The 19,120-nt window shown below is 43.0% G+C and overlaps 1 protein-coding gene across 9 annotated transcripts in view; it reads right to left on the bottom strand.

Moving 5' to 3' along the window:
• LOC119449726 (stromal interaction molecule homolog) overlaps positions 1–18,528 on the bottom strand; it is a 54,145-nt gene extending 35,617 nt beyond the window's left edge. For 5 of the 9 annotated variants that reach the window (XM_037712964.2, XM_037712965.2, XM_037712971.2 and 2 more), the window contains exons 1-7: positions 18,174–18,527; positions 15,912–16,039; positions 12,587–12,701; positions 9,670–9,781; positions 8,715–8,830; positions 5,704–5,875; positions 3,221–3,299 (exon numbers count right to left, since the gene is read on the bottom strand). In XM_037712964.2, the coding sequence (XP_037568892.1) occupies positions 3,221–3,299; positions 5,704–5,875; positions 8,715–8,830; positions 9,670–9,781; positions 12,587–12,701; positions 15,912–16,039; positions 18,174–18,336 (885 nt within the window). In that variant the 5' untranslated portion in view covers positions 18,337–18,527. Of the gene's footprint in view, positions 1–3,220; positions 3,300–5,703; positions 5,876–8,714; positions 8,831–9,669; positions 9,782–12,586; positions 12,702–15,911; positions 16,040–18,173 lie in introns of all 9 variants that reach the window. The other 4 variants (XM_037712963.2, XM_037712967.2, XM_037712966.2 and 1 more) reach the window with 1 other exon arrangement.
• Between the last annotated feature and the right edge of the window lie 592 nt (positions 18,529–19,120).

The raw sequence follows: 19,120 nt of genomic DNA, 5'->3' as shown, positions 1-19,120 counted from the left end.
GATTCAAACATGCACGGTTTAGTAGCGGAGACACTATTAGCCAGGCAGGCGGTTCCAATTCAAGCTTTTTCTTGGCACGAATCGAATGTCTTGGAACACCATTTAGGTGAGCACCTTGCATAATATAGTGACTTTCATTTGGTGTTTGATGCAAGGTGAGCTAGGTGTACTGAGAGGATTGAAAAGACGTAGACTGCAATTTTTCTTGCATATTTTGTGAAAGTTGCATGGAGTGAGGAACACTAGCCTAATGGTCACAAAGCTGCAATGTTTTCCTTATAAAGAGACGTCGAAAGCATATTAAGACCGACTCGAGCGTGCGCGGCAAGCCAATTGCAGTTGACAAACACTTCTAGCATGCCTTACGTTCCGTATCTCATACAAATATCACAAAGTGTCCCAAACACAAGTGGCATACTGCAGCTTTTATTGCATTAGAGACATTTATAACAAATGTTTTGGTGAAGTTGGAGAAAGAGATACGTTAAAACATGGTTAAACCATGCCGACCATGTGGTCAACTTTTTGTTATCATGCATGTTCCAGGAAATATCAGTAGCACGGACAGCAAGTTATTTTACAAAACAACACATGTATGATTTATATGTAAACAGCACAAAACGTATAAAGGTTCACTGTAAAATTATATAAAAATTCAAAAAGCTAAATGTGCGGAAGGTATTTTTCTTCAGGAAAGTCAAGATTCTTTGCAGCTATACGCACTTGCGCAACGAGATTTACCAATGTGTACGACAGGTGAACACGTCAGTGTATAAGACGGTTTCTAGCACAAATTTCATACTCATGACTGAGATGTTACAAAATCACTCTCGCAGTTCACATGAACGAGAAGTGAAGTGAGAACAGGAAATTGCTACTTGTCATCCATGATAAACGAGAAACTGACAGCACGCATAGCTATAACAGATGTGTTTGGGCAATTCAATCATAAATAAATATTTGAAATGGCTGCCTACGCTCAGCTTTCGAGGGCAGTTATTAATGTGACCCTCACAGGCTCAAGAAATCAGCAGCATGGGAAATGCTTTGAGACGAAGGTGCAGAGAAAGCAAGCGCGACCGCCCTGCGAACGGAGAATTGTGTGCCACAGCTGCCATCTGTTGAACCGGAAGTGTGGAGCAGACGACGTGTCCCATGAGCCCATACAAGTTTATGCTTCACCTATAGGAAAACAACAAAGCATGTCAGGGGACGCCAGAGCCCCACCAGCTCGATGCACGTTGGCGTCTCGTGCCTGAACGATTTGCACAATGCTTTGCATTAACCCTTTCAGGGTCAATATCGTACATGTACGACCTCCGCGAACACCCTCAAAATGGTCAATGGCGTACATGTACGGTATCGCTTGTACATTTAAAAAGTGCGCCTCTTTCGATCATTTCTTTTGCTTGGCATGTGCTGCCACTCGACGGAAACACGTGGAATTTTTTACTTGCGCCAATGCCTCTCCGTTTTTTGTTTTTTTTTGCAACGGCGCGTCGGCTATCGCTCGCGTATCCGGGCGCACGCGCGCGCGCGGCGGCGGTGGCGAAGTGCACGATTCTTTCGATTATTTCTTGCGCTTGGTATGTGCTGCCACTTGACGGGAACACGTGGAATTTTTACTTGCGCCACTGCCATCTTTTTTTTTTTTTATGGCAACGGCGCGTCAGCTACCGCTCGCGCATCCCGGCGCGCGCGGCGGCGGCAAGTGCGCTCTTCCACAGAACACCGCTCTTCTTTCTATCATTTCTTTCGCTTAGTATGTGCTGCTACTCGACGGGAAGACGTGGAATTTTTACTTGCGCCAATGGCTCTCCGTTTTTTTTTTCTTTTTTTTTTTTATGGCAACGGCGCGTCAGCTCTCGCTTGCGCATCCGGGCGCGCGCGGCACCGGCGGCAACGGTTTTCTCCTGAGGCGGATCCCGCTTGTTGCACTAAACTGATGGCTATCTGGTTTCAAATCTCTCAAACGGTGACCGCTTGTTACTCGATCGTTTATCGCCCACCGCGGCGCGATTACACCTGTTCCCAGGCAGCCGCCTATATACACAAACGATGCTGCCGTTTTTGCGGTTCCTTTTTTGGAGACCACAAAAGCTCTATAGCCCCTTGTTGGCGATAAGACGAAGGCTTCTCACTTGTTTCGGTTTCCGGACGTGCACACAACCATTTTTCAGCGCGCTTATCTTCTTATTCACGAATAGACATTGTGTATTTTAGAACACAAACAATTTTTTCCTCACTTTACTGTCACTTTAAAAAAATTACGACCATATTTTTTCGAAATAGATTCTTTCGAAGAATTTAAATCAGCAATAAAAAAAATCGACCCTGGGGGGTCGCATTTGGCAAAACAATTCGACCCTCAAAGGGTTAAGTAGATGTCAACTACAGTTTAGTTTGTCAAATTTTTTTAGTTACCGTATAGACACGTGTAACGACCGCACCTCCAACTTGGCAGACCAAAATTTGGAAAAAAGATTTCCAACAGAGAAGCGATTGCGTTCGGTGACCCGATGCAACACACATTGGCGAATTTTTGCGTGCTGCGTACTTCTGCGTGCTCCTAGGGAGAGCTGCGCATTGACCTCTGATGCAATGGTACATCCGGAGATCCGAGGTGTGGACAAGTCACCGGCTGTGGTGGCACCATTTTGAGCAAAAGCTTCGGTACCATGTGACGGCGGCAATTCGTCAAAGAAAAGTACGGCCCTCACATGAGTCTATACATTTATTCGGATTGTACGTTTTCCCAATTAGTGAATGTTTCTCGCCTTTTTTTCCAAAACGTATGAACGAGGTTCTACTGTACATGGTGTTCTATGGAAAATAAGTTATAAAAAGTTAAATACTTTGTTACATCAAGGTTTAACTGTACTAATGCTTTTCTGCTAGTAATGCAGGCAACACTAAACACAAGAAGCTTCGCGCTATCAAGCAATATGATCAATAAATCTCTTCTGAAATACTTTGCATCATGGATAGTAGGGTTTCCACTTGGGCTTGTTGGTTTTACATTAAATTGCGTGTAAAAAACATGGACAAAAGAAGGAACACGGTTTACACACACGAAGACACGAGTCTATCAAAGGAATGTTATGTTGCTAATCAATCAATTAGCAACATTATTACTTTCCTAATCAACTTGGTGAGCATAGCTTTCCATGATTGAAAAACAATGTGGCAAAGAGGAGAAAAAAAAAAAAAAGCTTCCAACCTTGGCAGCAAGGATTTCATCCTCCAATCTCTGCTTTAATATGACTGCAGTTTCCTGTTCCATCTTGGCTTTGTCCAACCTTCAGACACAAAATATGACAAATTTTAAACTGGTGAGCCCACAATGTGTACAAAACAGGGTGAATGAGATAACGCTGCACCCCACATGGCCGTGGCAGAACCAAGGTCAGTGAGATAACACTTCTGTTATGGCACTGGCGTACCTTTGTATCATCAAGTCAGAACACACAAACGAGGAAAAAGAAAAGCCTAAGTAGAATACTAGTTTTCTCCCAGAGCTTAAATGCTACAGAACGTGCTACAGAACTACAAAATGCTACAGAACAGAATGCTACAGAGCTTAACCCTTTGGTGGACACAACGAGGAAACAATTGTTATCTTGTGTAAGAGATCTTTCGTGAGCTATTGATCACTTCTTGATTCTATAAAAACCAATCTGAATGCCAAGAAGTGTTTCATTATGAAAAAAAAGTGGGACCTATATGTCCCGCTGTCCACTTAGGCAGTTCACATTTTTTTGTGAAATGGTGCGAAGCAAGTTGCACACAGCGGAACGTTGCACATATTGTACATATACTTCGTGCGCACTTTTTTTTTGCTCGTTGAGCACCAGCGGCACCGCCATCGCGTGCCTGTCAAGTTTGGGTGGTGAGTGTTTCCGGAGAATCGATGTTTCTGGAGAACTATCCGGAAGGCTCTCCGAATGACGCTCATCATCACTGTTGTTAGAGTTCTCTGGCAAGCTCCAGAATAATTAAAGTGCTCCTTGAGCAGTCATACGCTTCATCTTATCATTAGGAAAAGAAAGAAGCAATCAGCACGAACCGAACAGCCCGCACGCTGTACGCTAAGCCTAACCTGGAACAGGTGAATCACACTGGTTTTCGTAAAAAACGTTCCGTTTTTCTATGCACGCTAAACATCACAAATTATAGCTGATAGTTTGTTTGTAAGTGGTTACTGTAGTGCAAGAAACACAAGATTTATTCACCAGACATTTTTTTCTTGCTTGAAAGTAGCTCACAAAAACACAGAAAAACAGAAAAGCGGACATGAAAAAACAAAAACTGCTACTTGTCTTGTTGCGTGCTTCCACTTAGCGGAAACGCTATGAAACTGCATACAGAATGTTGTGGTATCCTCAATAGATAGAGTTAGTGGCTTGTATGCGAGCTCTCTTAAGGAGCGACACCACCGGAAACAAGGAATGAAAAGTGGGACGTATATGTCGTGCTGTCCAACAAAGGGTTAAATGCTAGCGCTGCTGGCTCGAGGACGGGGGTTGGATCCCGGGCCACGATGGCCGCATTTCGATCGAGGCTAAATGTTGAAACACCCGTGTACTTAGATTTATATGCACGTTAAAGAACCCCAGGTGGTCAAAATTAATCCGGAGTCGCCCACTGCTTCATGCCTCCCAATCATATTGTGGTTTTGGCACGTAAAACCCCAGTAATTATTATTAATAGTATACCAACATGGTTTGCTTTTTGACAGTAACCAGTTTTCACAGGATTACCACTGTTATCAACTTGATGTTTACCTTTGCTCTTTGCCATATAGAGCGAGTTACGTTCGGGATGTGTTCATCGCTGCAAACGACTGCGCACTTCTTACACTTGTGTGTCGTTTTCCACAGCAACCGTTTAAAGTTTTGCTAACACCGATTGAGACAGCGAGTGGCATCTGTTCTCTCTCACTTGTTTTTAATGCATGTTCTTCGCGTGCTGGAGACCTAAGACGGCGGCCAGGTTGACGTAAATGGAAACTATATAGAGTGTGTCCCAGGTAACCCGGGCCAATCTAATTAATGAGAGAACAAGATAGGACGATGAGACAAATAACGCGAGATATCATAGTGCGATACACTGGTTTCGGCTCATTCAAAAAAAAAAAAAGCCGTGGGCGCGTCACCGTTGCAGACCGCTGGACAGCTGAAGTAGTTTTTCTACGCCGTAGGCGGATGTCACGTGAGCTAAAAAGCAGAGCTTGTAGTTAGTATTACTGTATATAACTAAAAATAATAACTCAGTACTATCTGTCATATAATAAAAGCACTATGATTTTGCCTTCTGCAGCGATTCGCTGCAAGCATGATGTAGACGTCACGGCGGCAAGGACATTTGGTTACAATGGGTTGTGCAAAAAAGGAATGCGTTGTTGAATGTGAAAACTTATATAGAAATAAAACTGCAAATAAAAATGGCTATATTTGGCTATGAAATATTTTGCTCTCTTTTTGTGTTTGGCTACATTGGGGCTAAGATTTCTCTAACTCGCCTCGTCCGACCTGGCAACACTGTCTTCCATCTATTACATGCTATGCTTCCATAATTGCAATATAACTGAACTCAATTGAGTTCCCGAGTTCAGGGCCTCAAAGGCAAAGTATGGCTACCACTGTCGAACGAAGCCTTGGTGCACTGGAGAGCCGAATGCAAAGGCACAGCAGTGATGCTTACTCTCTCTGCAGCTCGGACAGCTGCTCCTCAGCTCTCTGCAGGCTGTCCATGTCCTTCATCATCTTCTTCAGATGGCGCTGAGAGTAGTTGTGCTGCACGTATGCAAACCAGCAGCCACCTATGGCAATCACCAGCGACAGCACTAACAGCACATCCTTGACGTAGTTGTGATCTGCATGCGCACAACAGGAGGAGGAGGACAGGGAGTTTCTTGACTTAAGGACATAGTTTGTTCAATCAGCAACATATAGAGGAATGTCACCAAAGCAAACTACTCTGAAGTATCAGTTATAACTGATACTTCAGAGAGATGCGGGTGTATGTAATAACCCCTTCAGACGCCGTGTGCACAATTGTAAACACCAAAAATGGCACATTAAAAGCAAAAGCACTGATAAAATATGATGTCTAGAGCGCATTGCCTACATCTTGAGACACTTCTGATTGGATCTTTTGTATGGGTACCAGTATGTTGTCATGTAGCCCAGGTTCACTTCTGTCATGGTTTTTGACAATGTCTAACATCAGGCATATTCTTCAAGTATCTGGGTGGGTGCTTTCCAAGTATGCTGGACATGAAATAGTTGACGTCCTCATACCTGATGCTCCTGTAGACAGTTCCCGCATAGATATCAAATTTTTAAAACATTACAAACCTCACTGAACAATTGAAAATTTCTCATCTGTTCCACTTACTATGCTTTAAATGATTCTAAAGATGCAAGAAATATGGTGAAAGTGAATCTTCAGTCAATAGAATTGGCGCCTGAAGGGGTTAAATAAAATAAAATCAAATCAGAACCCAGGTTTTAATGTCTGAAAGCAACTCAACGGTTATGAGAGACACCGTAGTGGCGGACTCCGGCTTAATTTCGACCACCTGGGGTTGTTTAAAGGGACACTAAAGGCAAATACTAAGTCAAAGTTGAATGTTTAAATAACCTTCCAGAAACCTCGCAATGCTTGTTTCATGCCAAGAAAAGATTTGGTTTACGAGAAAATTGCATCTGCGGAATACCTTTATCGCAATTAATATCTCCCACCACCCAAATGGGGAGTGGTGGCGTATACATCACCACCCTTTCCTGCATGCTGTCTGTGAGTAAAACAGCGGCCGACAGGTGGCAGTAGAGTTTTTAGGACAAAACGAAAGTGTGCGGCCATGGAGAAACCAAGCCAAGACAGAGCGGTGGATTCACCGCTGTAGCTGCTTTAAGCCAAGTGGCGTGGACCGTTCGGGCATCCCGCGACATCACATGAAAGTGGAATTCCCCGCTGCTTGCAGTTTGTGCGAGTTACCCGAGCCAGCAAAACCAGCATAGCACTACACGATAACGAAACTACTGAAATGCAAAAGTGAGAGCGGCGCGCAGAATCGACCGACAACGACACGGGCAGTTGAAAGGTTTAGTTTTCGCTTGACTCTGCGCTGCCCGTGCTTTTGCGATTCAGTAGTTTCGTTATCGCGTAGTCTTTCGAAACCTTTCTGTCACCCACATTGTTGTCAAGGGTAATGTCAATGAGGTCTTTTTCTAAAAATGAAATAGAAGCGGACAAGTAGCATTTTCTTTCGTCTTATGATGCAATACAATGATGCGTTTATAACGCGTGGTTGAGTACTAGTGACAGAATTTAAATGAGGAAGGTCTTCGTCATCGGGCAAGTACTTGAATGTCCCGGGGGAGTCTCTAATCGTGTCCTACATTTACCTCAATTTCTCAATTACTAAGGCTCTGTTCACGATAACACTGACACTTTAGAGATTCTTGAGCACTAATCTATCACTTTAGCTTGACTTAATATTTGCCTTTTCTGTCCCTTTAACATGCACCTAAATCTAAGTACAGGAATGCATACCTGCCAACCCGTGATCTTCCCAAATCGTAAATTCCCGCTGCCCCGACACTAAGGGTCGGAGGGTAATACTAGCATGAATTTCCTTTTATTGCGATAGCAATTATATGGACACTCCAAAGCAGATTTCTGCCGTCGGCGTCGCCGTTGCCGTCGCCGTGAGGTTCCGTATGACGTGAATGGAGATGAAATCGTCGCCGCGCGCAGCCGAACGCTGTATGTGCGAGTGAAAGGACGCGAGGGACGCGCGCTTTCACGGGGAGTGAACCCACGGCGGAGAACAAACACGCGTTCTGCGCCGTGCGTTAAGGGCTGCAGAAGTAGGCGTCTCTTTCCTCCTTTACAATCACCATATATGTAGAGCAAACGCGCCTTCTTCGGACGCACGAAAGGCCGTGGGGGGGAGGGGGAGGGAAGAGAAGCGACGTTTAGCTGCAGCACCAAGTGCCTATTTATATCAGAGGCTCCGGCAACAGTCACCAACGCCGCACGCATTTAGTGCGAACGCGGGCAAAACGCCGACGGCGTCGACAACAGTTGTGCGTGTTGCCGGTGCTGCTGCATGTCCAAGTTTATACAGCTGATAAAGCTACTATCATTACTCCGTATAGCTCTCTACAAACTTGCTATCGCAATTGATGCTTCGCCTTTCAGGTGAAACTGCGACAACTTTTTTTTTAAAGACTGCCCCAAGCACATGCTTCTTAAAGGATAGACACATATGCAATTTATTAACGATGATTTACCTTTAGACTCAGCTCTCAAGTAGCAGCAAGGACTTACAACAAGCAACACATTGTAGATCACAGTGACATTTTCAGTGACTTTGCTGTTGCTGATTTCGCATGCTTCAGGAACTTGTCTGTATAAGCTTGCTTGATGCAAGCACCCCTCTAGTGTACCCTTTCACCCTCTGAAGACACCCAATGAAAGTTTCAAAGACTGATGAGTGAAACTTCTTAGCGAAAAGAATTAAAAGAGACTAATGCAATGCAGGCAGCTATTTTACATGTCACGTGCACTACATTACATCAGCTACCAGGACATTTAGGTTTTAAAGATTAAAGTACAACAGAGCACACACTGTGGGCTTGACAATGTTCTCTGTCATTGCCAAAAGAACCAACAAAGAAGTGAAGGTCAGGTGAGGTACTGACGTTTTGGTGGCCCAAAGAGCACAACATCCATGGCCTTGAGGGTGAGTTTCTGTTTGTGGATAACATCCTTGATGCCAAGCACGCTGCTCAGGTAGTTGTTGTTGGCCACGGCCATTCTGGAAAAACGACATTTTCACGCACAGTAAAAGTATCCCATTTTGCACCTTAATAGCAATAGAAATAAAGCAATGCAACAAAAGAAAGGAGAGACTGGTATATACGTGATGCCTATTGTAAAACAGTTCTTGTAGCAACTAAAATGAGTTATTGCTGACCATTTCCCTTCCAGATCAATGTATCTGACTGCAACGGTGGGCTCCTGCTTCTAGTCTTAGTAGGATGGTGTGTATATTAAATGCTTGGCGTTATAAGTTCAAACTAAATAATACGCACAAAGATGTACAATTCAGCAACTTGGTCGTACCAGAAAATAAATAAATAAATAAATAAATAAATAGACAAACATATTTAAATTAATAAATAAAAAAGAAAGGTCAGTAACAAGTGGAAGTATGGCTGGCACATCAAAGAAGAGAAACCTGGAGGCAATTACGCTTGGTAGGCATGCAATGCAATGTACAAAATTTGATGGCTTTAGAAAAATTACAAAGAGTAAAATAGTTGTTTAATATATAAATTACTCCAGCTGAGTGTTACTTGCCAATCACCAGCTCGATTTAGAGACACACACACTTGAAAGTTCCATGATTTACTTATGCGCAGAATGTAACATCATAAAATGAACTGCAAATTTAAAGCACAGCTGCTTCACAGAGGCACCGTGATGCTTAGACACAACAAAATTAAACATAAAGAACAATAAAGAAGGTGCAATGTGCCTTCTTGATGTATGTTAAGTTGTACAGAAATCCACATATTTCCTACAATCTCCATAATGGGTGAACGGACTGCAATGCCAGTATGAAATGCTATGATCATAATGAATGAATGTTACCTGGGCAGAGTTGAGCCATCCACTGCATTTTCTTCGAAGGTCTTTGAATACTGCGGCAGCTCGACACAGCTAACCAGCCACTCGATCGTCTCTTCCACCGTCCAATTGTGGACTGTAGGGTTGCACAGGTTGTACAGGAAAGAAGAAAAAAAGGTATGAGCATGCTGGTGTCAAAAAAGGTGCCTGTTGTTAAGAACCTTATAACTGCCCATACTAGATAGCGTTATTGACTTGGTATTTAGTAGCCCGAGCCTTATGATGCTTATGATTTTATACATAGTCAAGTGGCGATGAGATCATTCCATCGCCACTTCAGCCTGCCTAACCCTACCTCAGCAAATAGCAGGGAAGAAGAAAAAAGGGCAAGCACAAATTTGAATAAGAACACAGAAGGAGACAGGACAAGACAGGACAGGCCCTAATTTTTTTTTTCTCCATCTACTAGGAGCGTTCAAATCCGTCCTATAATATATGTTCAGTGATATATGCAGAATTTATGTCAATTATTCAGAATTCGTTAGCACTAGCTTGTTAGCATTTTAAATTTGCCAGGAAATGACATTCTGCAACCTAGTATGTAAGTAACAGTGCCTCTGAACACAGAACATTTTTAGTTTGTCCACGAGGAATAAGAAACCATAATTGCCTATTGCCTCAGAGCTCATCATAGCGAGCTCAGCATACTGAGGAAACTGGCCTCCACACTTTTCGATTAAATTCTTTTTGACTCTGCGTGCAGATTGCTGACTTCGTTTCTTTTTTGGTGGATAGGGAGGGGGGGTGGGGAGGTGGTGGAAAATCAAGTAACACAATATCAGTGGCAGAAGGGTGCTGCACGTTCCGAGACCAGCCATCCCCCCCCCCCCCCCCCCTTGGCATGCTGTAATAATTCCAGGGCTGTTACTGATAGTGGGTTTTCATTTATACCGAACGAATGAGAGAGACAACCACTGGTGGCAAATGTACTGTTGTGCAATTTAGGCCGTGAAATATGTTCTCTGTGCGATATCTGAACACCATAATCCAGAGCTAAACTTGAGATAAATGCACTGGCCACTGTAGGTGCTGCAATCAACTTGCAATATCTCAAATTCAGATACTTCAAAGTGCCAGTTAATTCAGATCTAAATATACTGGCCCGTCTTCTATCTTTTCAATGCAAATTCAAGCGACAATTTAAATAAGGCCTTTGAGCAAATCAAGCTTTTTGGCTGCTTCCAAGGGTGAAGCTACGCATGCAAAAATGACTGATGAGGGGATGAGTAAGTAGAAATGTGCTCATGCTTGGTGATTATTGACTCTCGATATTGACAGGCTACATAATGTGACATGATGTGCATTCCCCACTTTAGTCTGTCGCACAGATTGGCCTTATAACAAGCTGACGATAACCCAAAGAAACCACCTGCCATAAAGATGAAAGAACTCTCCCGTTTTCCGAAGAAAACGGGTAAGCAATACTTTCCAAGCAATGAAAGATTGCCATTAGCACAGTATGGCCCACGATTAAATAAACTGTAAACCCCATTGGTATTTAGGACAATTTCACTATTTCTTCAGCTTCAGAGGGAGCAAAGCACTTAATTCTATTTGCTAGACATTCTATAGTTAAAAAATATTTTCCAGACCTTCATATACAAACTAAGTTGCTATCAGTGCAGACATACTAATTTGGTGTTCTCTTTAATAGGAGTGGAACATGCTATGCATTTCGCTTCATAAGTACCTAAATTACTGATAGCTAGCAAGAGTCTTGGGAAGTAATGTGATTAGCCTCCTGAGCATGTACAGCATTTCTTTTTTACACAAAATTTGGAAGCATAAAAGTGTTAATTTTCTGCATCAATTAATATATTGTTAAAATTCTATATTCAATTTGAAATATACTATTCGGTATTCCCAAACCCCTACGTTAAACCAATAAATGACCATAAAAGAACAGTCATCTTTCAAAAGGTGCTGTATAATAGATTTATTCTTGTAGCTGATTTCATTAAAGGTTGCGTAGCCTTTTTTTCAATGCGAATACAACTTTGTATAATAACAGATAGTTGTGTTGAACCATATTTTACTCAAATTTGGGCACTTCAAATAGTTGATAATTCAAACAAAAAACACATGGTACATGAAAGTTTGAATTAACGGGCAACTCTAACAATTGCTCGAGGCCCGCGGATCTAAACCAGATTTGTATTCTCCTTGGTACTTTGGACACAAGTGCCAATGATGTGACAGGGTTTTGCAGTTCATCCACAAATTAATTTTGAAGGTTGACAGGTGCACTCCTGATCAGTACCTTTCGACATACGGTTTTTACTTGCACCAACCTGTGCTTGCCATTTGCAACAAAGGGATGGAAGCTGCAGTGGTGCAGCTAACATCCTGCACAGCTGCCTTTTAAACAAAGTGCGCAGAGCTGATCATTTCATGAGCAGCATTGCAAACCAGGTTATGGTGTAAACATTTCGGCACCAACATAAGCTTCACAAAGCAATCTTTATGTTTAACAGAACAAATGGTCGTGTGAAACAAGAACATTTAGAACTTATTGTAACTGCACACATTTCTTCAGACGTCGCCACAAGTAGTCTCATAAGCAGCTCGGGCATAAGCAGTGGCATTGAGAGCTCTCCAGGCTGCCTGGCTTAGTCTTGGCTACAATGTTCTTTTGTTGTTGTCATTGCTTTTTTTTTTTTTTTGTACAAACTGGACCATGTGATGCATGAGAGGAGATGCAGAGAAATTTAAGCAACAGCACTCATTTGTAGAAGAAAAATTACAGGAATTGCTTTTTACTGCAAGTCGACCGTACCTTTATAGCAAAACAATCGCTGCGCAACCTGCAATGAGCGTAACGATTAATTCATGGTAGGCAAGAATTGGTTTAGGTGCAAGACAACTCAAGATCGCAACGAACCTTCAGAGACCTGCCAGGATTGCCATAATTCTTCGAGGGAAATGTACTTGTCATTGCCGTGAAATTTCTTCTGCCGCTCATAGCCGTTCTCGTACTGCAGCTCGTCTCTAAGAAACTGGGCACACAAAGAGCACAGTCACAACAGAGAGAATGTAAAACAGGACATGCAAGTACAGTGCAACAAGACTCGAGACTCTTCACCGACTTTGCTTTGTAATCCGAAAATTTTGCACTCATAATTTTCTGAATAGACCTCATTTTCCCCCCTTAATATAAAACTAGCTTTCATGCAAGGCAATTTGCTAAACTAATGGTGTGCTGACAGTTTTTTTTTTTTTTACTATCACACATATGCACTGTTTGTGCATTTTAATGTGATGGGGGTTGTAGGCGTACCAATGGTGATAAAGACGTGCAACAGCCACGTGCTAAGTAGATTAAACTTCATCTGAATGATGACTGGTGCCCCCATTAGTGGGCCAAATGAGCGATGTGGCCAAAGGAGCAATCTGGCAAAAGGAGCAATGTCACAAAGTGCACTTGCAAATAGGAGAGACTGTTGTGACTAACATGTATTCTTCAATTGGCAACATATTTGTAATTCGATGGAACCATTTAAGGTCCTTTCTGTTACATCACTTTTTGATATAATCTATAAGACTATACAGAAAATAATAAAAAGCACGAGCGTACGAACACAGGACTCGCTCTGACATTTCACCACTACTACAACTAAGAAGCAGGCAGAAGGCAGCAATATTACCGTGACATCCAGTTATAGAGACATGTATTATATGCGAAGACACGGAACTTACAAACACAGCTTCTTAAATAATAATTACTCCAACCCACACAAATAAAGCATATCACAATGCCTCCGTTATATACATGCCAGTTTAAGTACACTCCCTCGTAAAATTTCCCTGCTTATTATTATTGTTTTCATGCATTTTATGCTGGACTTTATTACTAACTCATAACTGAAGAACAGGATCTGACAAGTGTCGCAGGAGTATAAGTGTGCTGAAAGTGTTCAGAATATGGAATACAGGGTAAAGCTTACTGCTGGGCAACTCCTTTTACCTCTATGGAAATGAGTTAGCAGGCTAGTTGGTTTGACATGACTGTGTATGTTATACAGTATGTACGAACTACGGATGTCTCCTCGTTCTACATTCATTGCTTGCACACACTGCATAAGATAGGTAATTATGCTTCCATCTACATCTTTTCTTTTCCGCAGCATCACATGATGCCGATATCTATTAATTACTGGGCTGAGTAAAGAAAGATGGCTCATGCAGGTTATGTCGAGTAACAATGATGCATTTAATCACTGCTGCTCAACATGTCAGACAGCTTTCACAACACATAAATCACCTAGCCAACTTCCTGGAAATTACAGCTGCTCACAGAAAAATGGGTAAGATCACTCCACGACACAGAATGCTATTAATATGCAGGAGAAGCAACAAATTCAGAAAGAATACAGATATGGTTTCAAGCCTCACAACAAGGAAAGCTCTGCAAATGCATTTCCAGGAAAAAAAAAAAGGAAATTGTTAAAGTAGAGAAAACCACCTGTCTTGAAATGCACCAGAAGAAACTAAAGAAAGCTCCCTTGCAGTCCCTATAGCAGCAGAACATGTTGAGTATTTTTAGAACAGCCTGGTTAAAAAGAGCTTAGAACGAGGAAATTTTTTTTCCTCGACCCCCCATATGCACTCTGACCGCAAATCTCTGCAAATGCTAGCTAGCCCCACTCACTCTTTTTCTTTATGCCGTAAGAATTTCAATATTGGTAACAAGAACTAACTCATGTTTTATTGTTTGTAGAGGACATGCAGACAAGTATGTTGCAGCCAGAGCTTGTATTCTTTATTTTCTCTCCTCATGTTTTGACACTGGCTAGAACAGTGGGGATAGAATCGGAATCAATCAGAAAAGGTCACCTTGAAATACTGACTCAGCATCATGCAAAATAAATTTAATGGCATTCTAACTAGCCCAACAGTCAGTGCTTCCAACTATACTTTTATGACATCCTTCATAATGGTAATTCATTGGCAGCTTTCTAGCCCTATTACTCAGCCAGTTTCACTCCTCACTGAAGTTGATGTACAGAGTACTTTTTCGAGTGTAATTAAAGCACAAAGCTCCAAGCACATTATAGAAGGACTAAGGACTGAAACCATGTCCGGTTGAAAATGGTATTTGGCAGTGCATTGGCTTGGGCATGCCTGAAGGCATCTGTGTGACACAGTTGCTTGCCAGATGTTAACAGTAAGTATGTACTATCGACCAAAAAAGTTTATGGATAAAGGGATCTGACCAAAAGCTGAATATCTCCGCAGCCTCAAAATGCAGCCTGGTATTCCCATTTCTAGCCTCTACTGGTATATGCGAACAACATCGTGATGTACAGTTTTACTGGCTACTTTTAAAAGCTGCTAGGAGGTTTAGTGTTTTCTGAGATCCCGTGGTCCGTAAACTTTTTTGGTCGATAGTACACCCACGAGCACAAGTATATGAACTAGGGATTGCACAATAAGTTGATTTTCTCCTCGGCATGTGAATGTAACTTTAAATTAAGGACTGCAGTTCAAACTCGGCATTGCAAACTTTACACTGCTCTTGTCAATTCAATTTCAGTTTACACATCATAATTATGAAGAAATTCAGTGTTTTCGTCTGCCCTAGGGTCCATATACTTTTGCTCACTGGTGCACCTTCACCACTAATTTTACATTAAGGGCAGTTTAAATGCAGTTAGAAGTGGTTGCAACAATAGCAAAAAGTATAAACTCTTGAAGTGGGTTAAGCAGACACACATTCAGCATGTTGAAGGCTCTGGTCAGAAACAATTTGCATTTTAAAAAGAATGTCTATTTGGGTTAAATGCCACAGTTCTTAAAACTCAAGCTTTCCGATTGTTGCTACATCTGGAACACGTGTCAGTGCGCATCTGGTTTTTCCAACAAAGAAAGAAGACAGAAAGAGCAAATCTGTGCTGGCTTTCTGATGGGCTATGTGAGGAGGATTTCATAAAGAGGGTGACATCAAATCTTCAAGGATTTAATCACTTCTTGCAGCAGCCAATGTCAAGTTTGCCTTTACTGTAATGGTTGAGCTTTGTCTCAAAAAACATACCAGCATCAAAGTAAAGCAAAACAAACTCTTTAAAATGTTTTATAATGCCATCTTTCAAACTTGAAAATTACATCTGAATTCAAGTATTGTACAATTTGACCTTCCTTGTGCCATGTCTTAATGCCACAAGTTCAAAATGACACCCGGCGGTGAAAAAGTTATACAAAAGGCAAACCTCATCTGTCTCAGCGATGTCAACGCTTCCATTGTCATCATCATCCAGCTGTTGATGCAGGGCTCGAATTGCTTCATAACCCAGCAGGTCGTCGCATGCGTTTACTTTCTCACACGTTGCTGTGCTCCCTGAAAATGTGAGGCCTGATCACTAAACTCAGTTGTGAATAATTCATAAGCATGAGTGAAGAACAATAGACTGACAGCCTTAAGGCACAATTTACATGGAAAGTGGTAGTTTGTTTACAACATAACACAAACAAGCAAGGTACGTGTACCGAGGATGAACAGATTAACAGACATGTGTGCTGGTTAAATGATGTCCCCCAGCTAAATCCCAATTCTTGAAGATTAAACACAATTTGTTGTAATCATTTTAAACAATGTTTCATGTTGCAATGTAAAATATAAAGCACCATCCTGGAAAATTATTAAGTAGATACAAGATCTCAATCCCATACATGGGAAGTCTATGACAGGGCTCAAATGCACTCCAAGAACTCAAACATCACTCATGTAACAAAGATGGGGCTAGATGAAAGAGAATTTTTAAAACTTGACTTGCACTGCCCACACAATTGTTTTTTGAGGTACAGATCAACAGGAAGTATTTTCGCAAAACTGTGAAGCAATCTTTCAGATAATACCCAATAATGGTGCTTGTGCTATCGCTGCTACTACGAATAAATATGACTAACAACTTTTGGAATGCCAAATACGTATTTCAGCAATAGGCTGAGTCACGTCCAAGGTGCAGCATTTATTCAGGGCCACAAACTTCAAGCTGGAAGTTCAATGCCGCAAAACGAATTAAAGCTAGCCCCCGCCTCAAATGAAACTGATTCTGGCGATTCTCTGGAAAGTGCCAGTCAGAATAAAACTGAAACCCTACAGAAGGGCGTCGCAACTCGGCTGGCCTTCACAGCGCATAAAGGCGGGTTAAAGTGCGCGTGACACGCAGCCAGCCACTACGGACCTGGGCCTCGACAGACGGGCGCTATTGCGGCTTCGCATTTTTTAAAACTGCTGTTGTTTCAACAATTTGGTGACGTCACTCGCCAATGGACCGGTGGCCTAAGCGGAATGTGTCGCCGCGTCGCAGCAGACAGAGCGCTCTTCCCACACGACGACCGCGGCGGCACGGCAAAAAAATAAACGCTGGGATCGCGGCAGCGGTCCACGAAAATGCCGCGAGATATTTTCAAGGCCGCGCGTGGAACGGCCCCGATAGTCCGGCACTGTTACGACCAATGCCGGAAACAACACCGGAGACGATCCTGTGTGTGTGTGCGTGTGTGTGTTTTCCTCACTATCAGCCGTGACATTTTCGGTGCACGTATACGTCGCGTCAAACGCCGCTTCAATCAACGCTTTACAACTTGAGGCGAGTGCCGGAATCACGCTTTCGTTCACACGTGTCCGCTTCGCTTTGTTGGCGTGTATTTGTTGTCGGCGCGGCACGCAAAACGAAGCCTCGAAAGAAGGCAGCGCAGGTTGTCGCGCTCGCTTATTTGCGCGCCGTCGCTTGCCGTTATAAGCTCAAGTTGCGCAAAATGACTGCATGCGTCCGAACGCGAACCACTTGCTGAGCTGAAGGGGGGCGTGATGAAGCCTCTCAAATGTCGAAAGCGAAAGTCTTCAAGATGTTACACAAGACAACCAGCGCGCTCGTCAAAACGTACTGAATGAAAATTGCGAACGGTGTTTCAACGAAACGAGATACGGTTACGTTCATTACGCGAAAAAAGACAAATAAAATACGAAAAGAAGATACTTAAAAAGCGGCTGCAACCTGCTTCGTGGCGAAGCATCAATGTCGGAGTGATTAGCTCAGAAGAGTACCTCGCAATCCTACTCAGAACACTTCTGCAGGTGATTTGATCGAAGTTTTAAATCTGCTTATTAAGCCAGCAGGAGCAAAGGCGTCGCACGGAGCTGTGTCGCTTGTCACACACTGCGACGCTGCGCCACGGACACTTGCGATTCAACAGTGGCTTCACTTGTGAGCTCCACACAGAACAATGCGGTGCGCTGTATCAATATTTATAGAGACTTTTAAGTGCTGCAATTTCGCGCGCCGGCCGGTGGGGCAACGTAGCAACGGGCGAAACGCTCGGCTGACTTCGCGAGTACGCCGAGAAAGGTGCAGCGAGTCGTCCTTGCTCGGGCCTCGGACCCGTAGCCTCGACGTTTCCGAATGTCGCAGAACGGGCTCTCGCCAACGAGCGCACGGAAAACGGCAGAGGTTAACTCTTCCGTTTACCTTTGTCGTCGGCCGTAGGCGCACTGCCTTGCGCGGGATCCGATGCATCCTTGTCGCTCGTGAGTGCATTTGTCGAGCGGTCTTGAACGAGTACGCCGCTGCCGAGAACCACCTCTGAGAATAGGAACACGGCTATGATGTAGCGCGGGCGCAGCCAGTTCATGTTTTTATCGGCGTGGACGTCCGGCGACCGTGACGCGCGCCTACATAAGCTCGCGTTAACTTTGAACCTGTGCGGCACCGACACATGAGTTATTTTGATGACTAAATTCACGGGGAGCCAACAAAAACGAGTACATTCCAGCCAACACAGTGAAACTTGCCGTCAGCCGTATACGGCCCCCAGCGTCAGCTCCGCAGAATGCGCAGTAGTTATTTGACATTTTATAAATACTTTTAATAACACATAAATATAAATTTATTTTAATTTAATTTAAAACATTGTAAAACTTATATTTAATTATAAGAAGTATATTCTAGTGCAGGATTTCAATCTTGTAATCAGGTGATCAAGTGGCGGTAAGTTCAAAATAGTACGGTTGCTCTGGGGCCGCTTTGGTTCCATGTGTCCAAGCAAAACCCAACACAATTACTGCAAAGCACTGTGCAAGCTCTGAAGTTCTTAAGGCTGCGACAATTGATTTAACCGTTCTAAGTACGCAAAAGTTCGCGCGGAACACGCTTCGGGATACCGATTGAAATGTGGCCATTTGGTGCCTGTGGTGCACCGCCTCGAGATGTTATCACTGGTAGAGGCCGGATCTTTAGGCATTAAAGAAGCGCGTTTTAGGCGCCAAAATAGGCAGGCAAAACAACGTTTTAGGCCTCCAACGTCGTAAATATAGGCACAATAAATTTTTACATAAATGCAAATAATTTCAAACAAGGACGTGAGCGGCCTATATCTACGATAGGAAAACAAGAAATGTTATTGCCTACGATGGCAC

Source organism: Dermacentor silvarum, chromosome 4 (assembly GCF_013339745.2).
Source record: "Dermacentor silvarum isolate Dsil-2018 chromosome 4, BIME_Dsil_1.4, whole genome shotgun sequence".
Lineage (NCBI taxonomy): Eukaryota > Metazoa > Arthropoda > Arachnida > Ixodida > Ixodidae > Dermacentor > Dermacentor silvarum.
The sequence above is the reverse complement of the archived record's forward strand: the minus strand, read 5'-3'. Positions and strand labels throughout refer to the sequence as shown.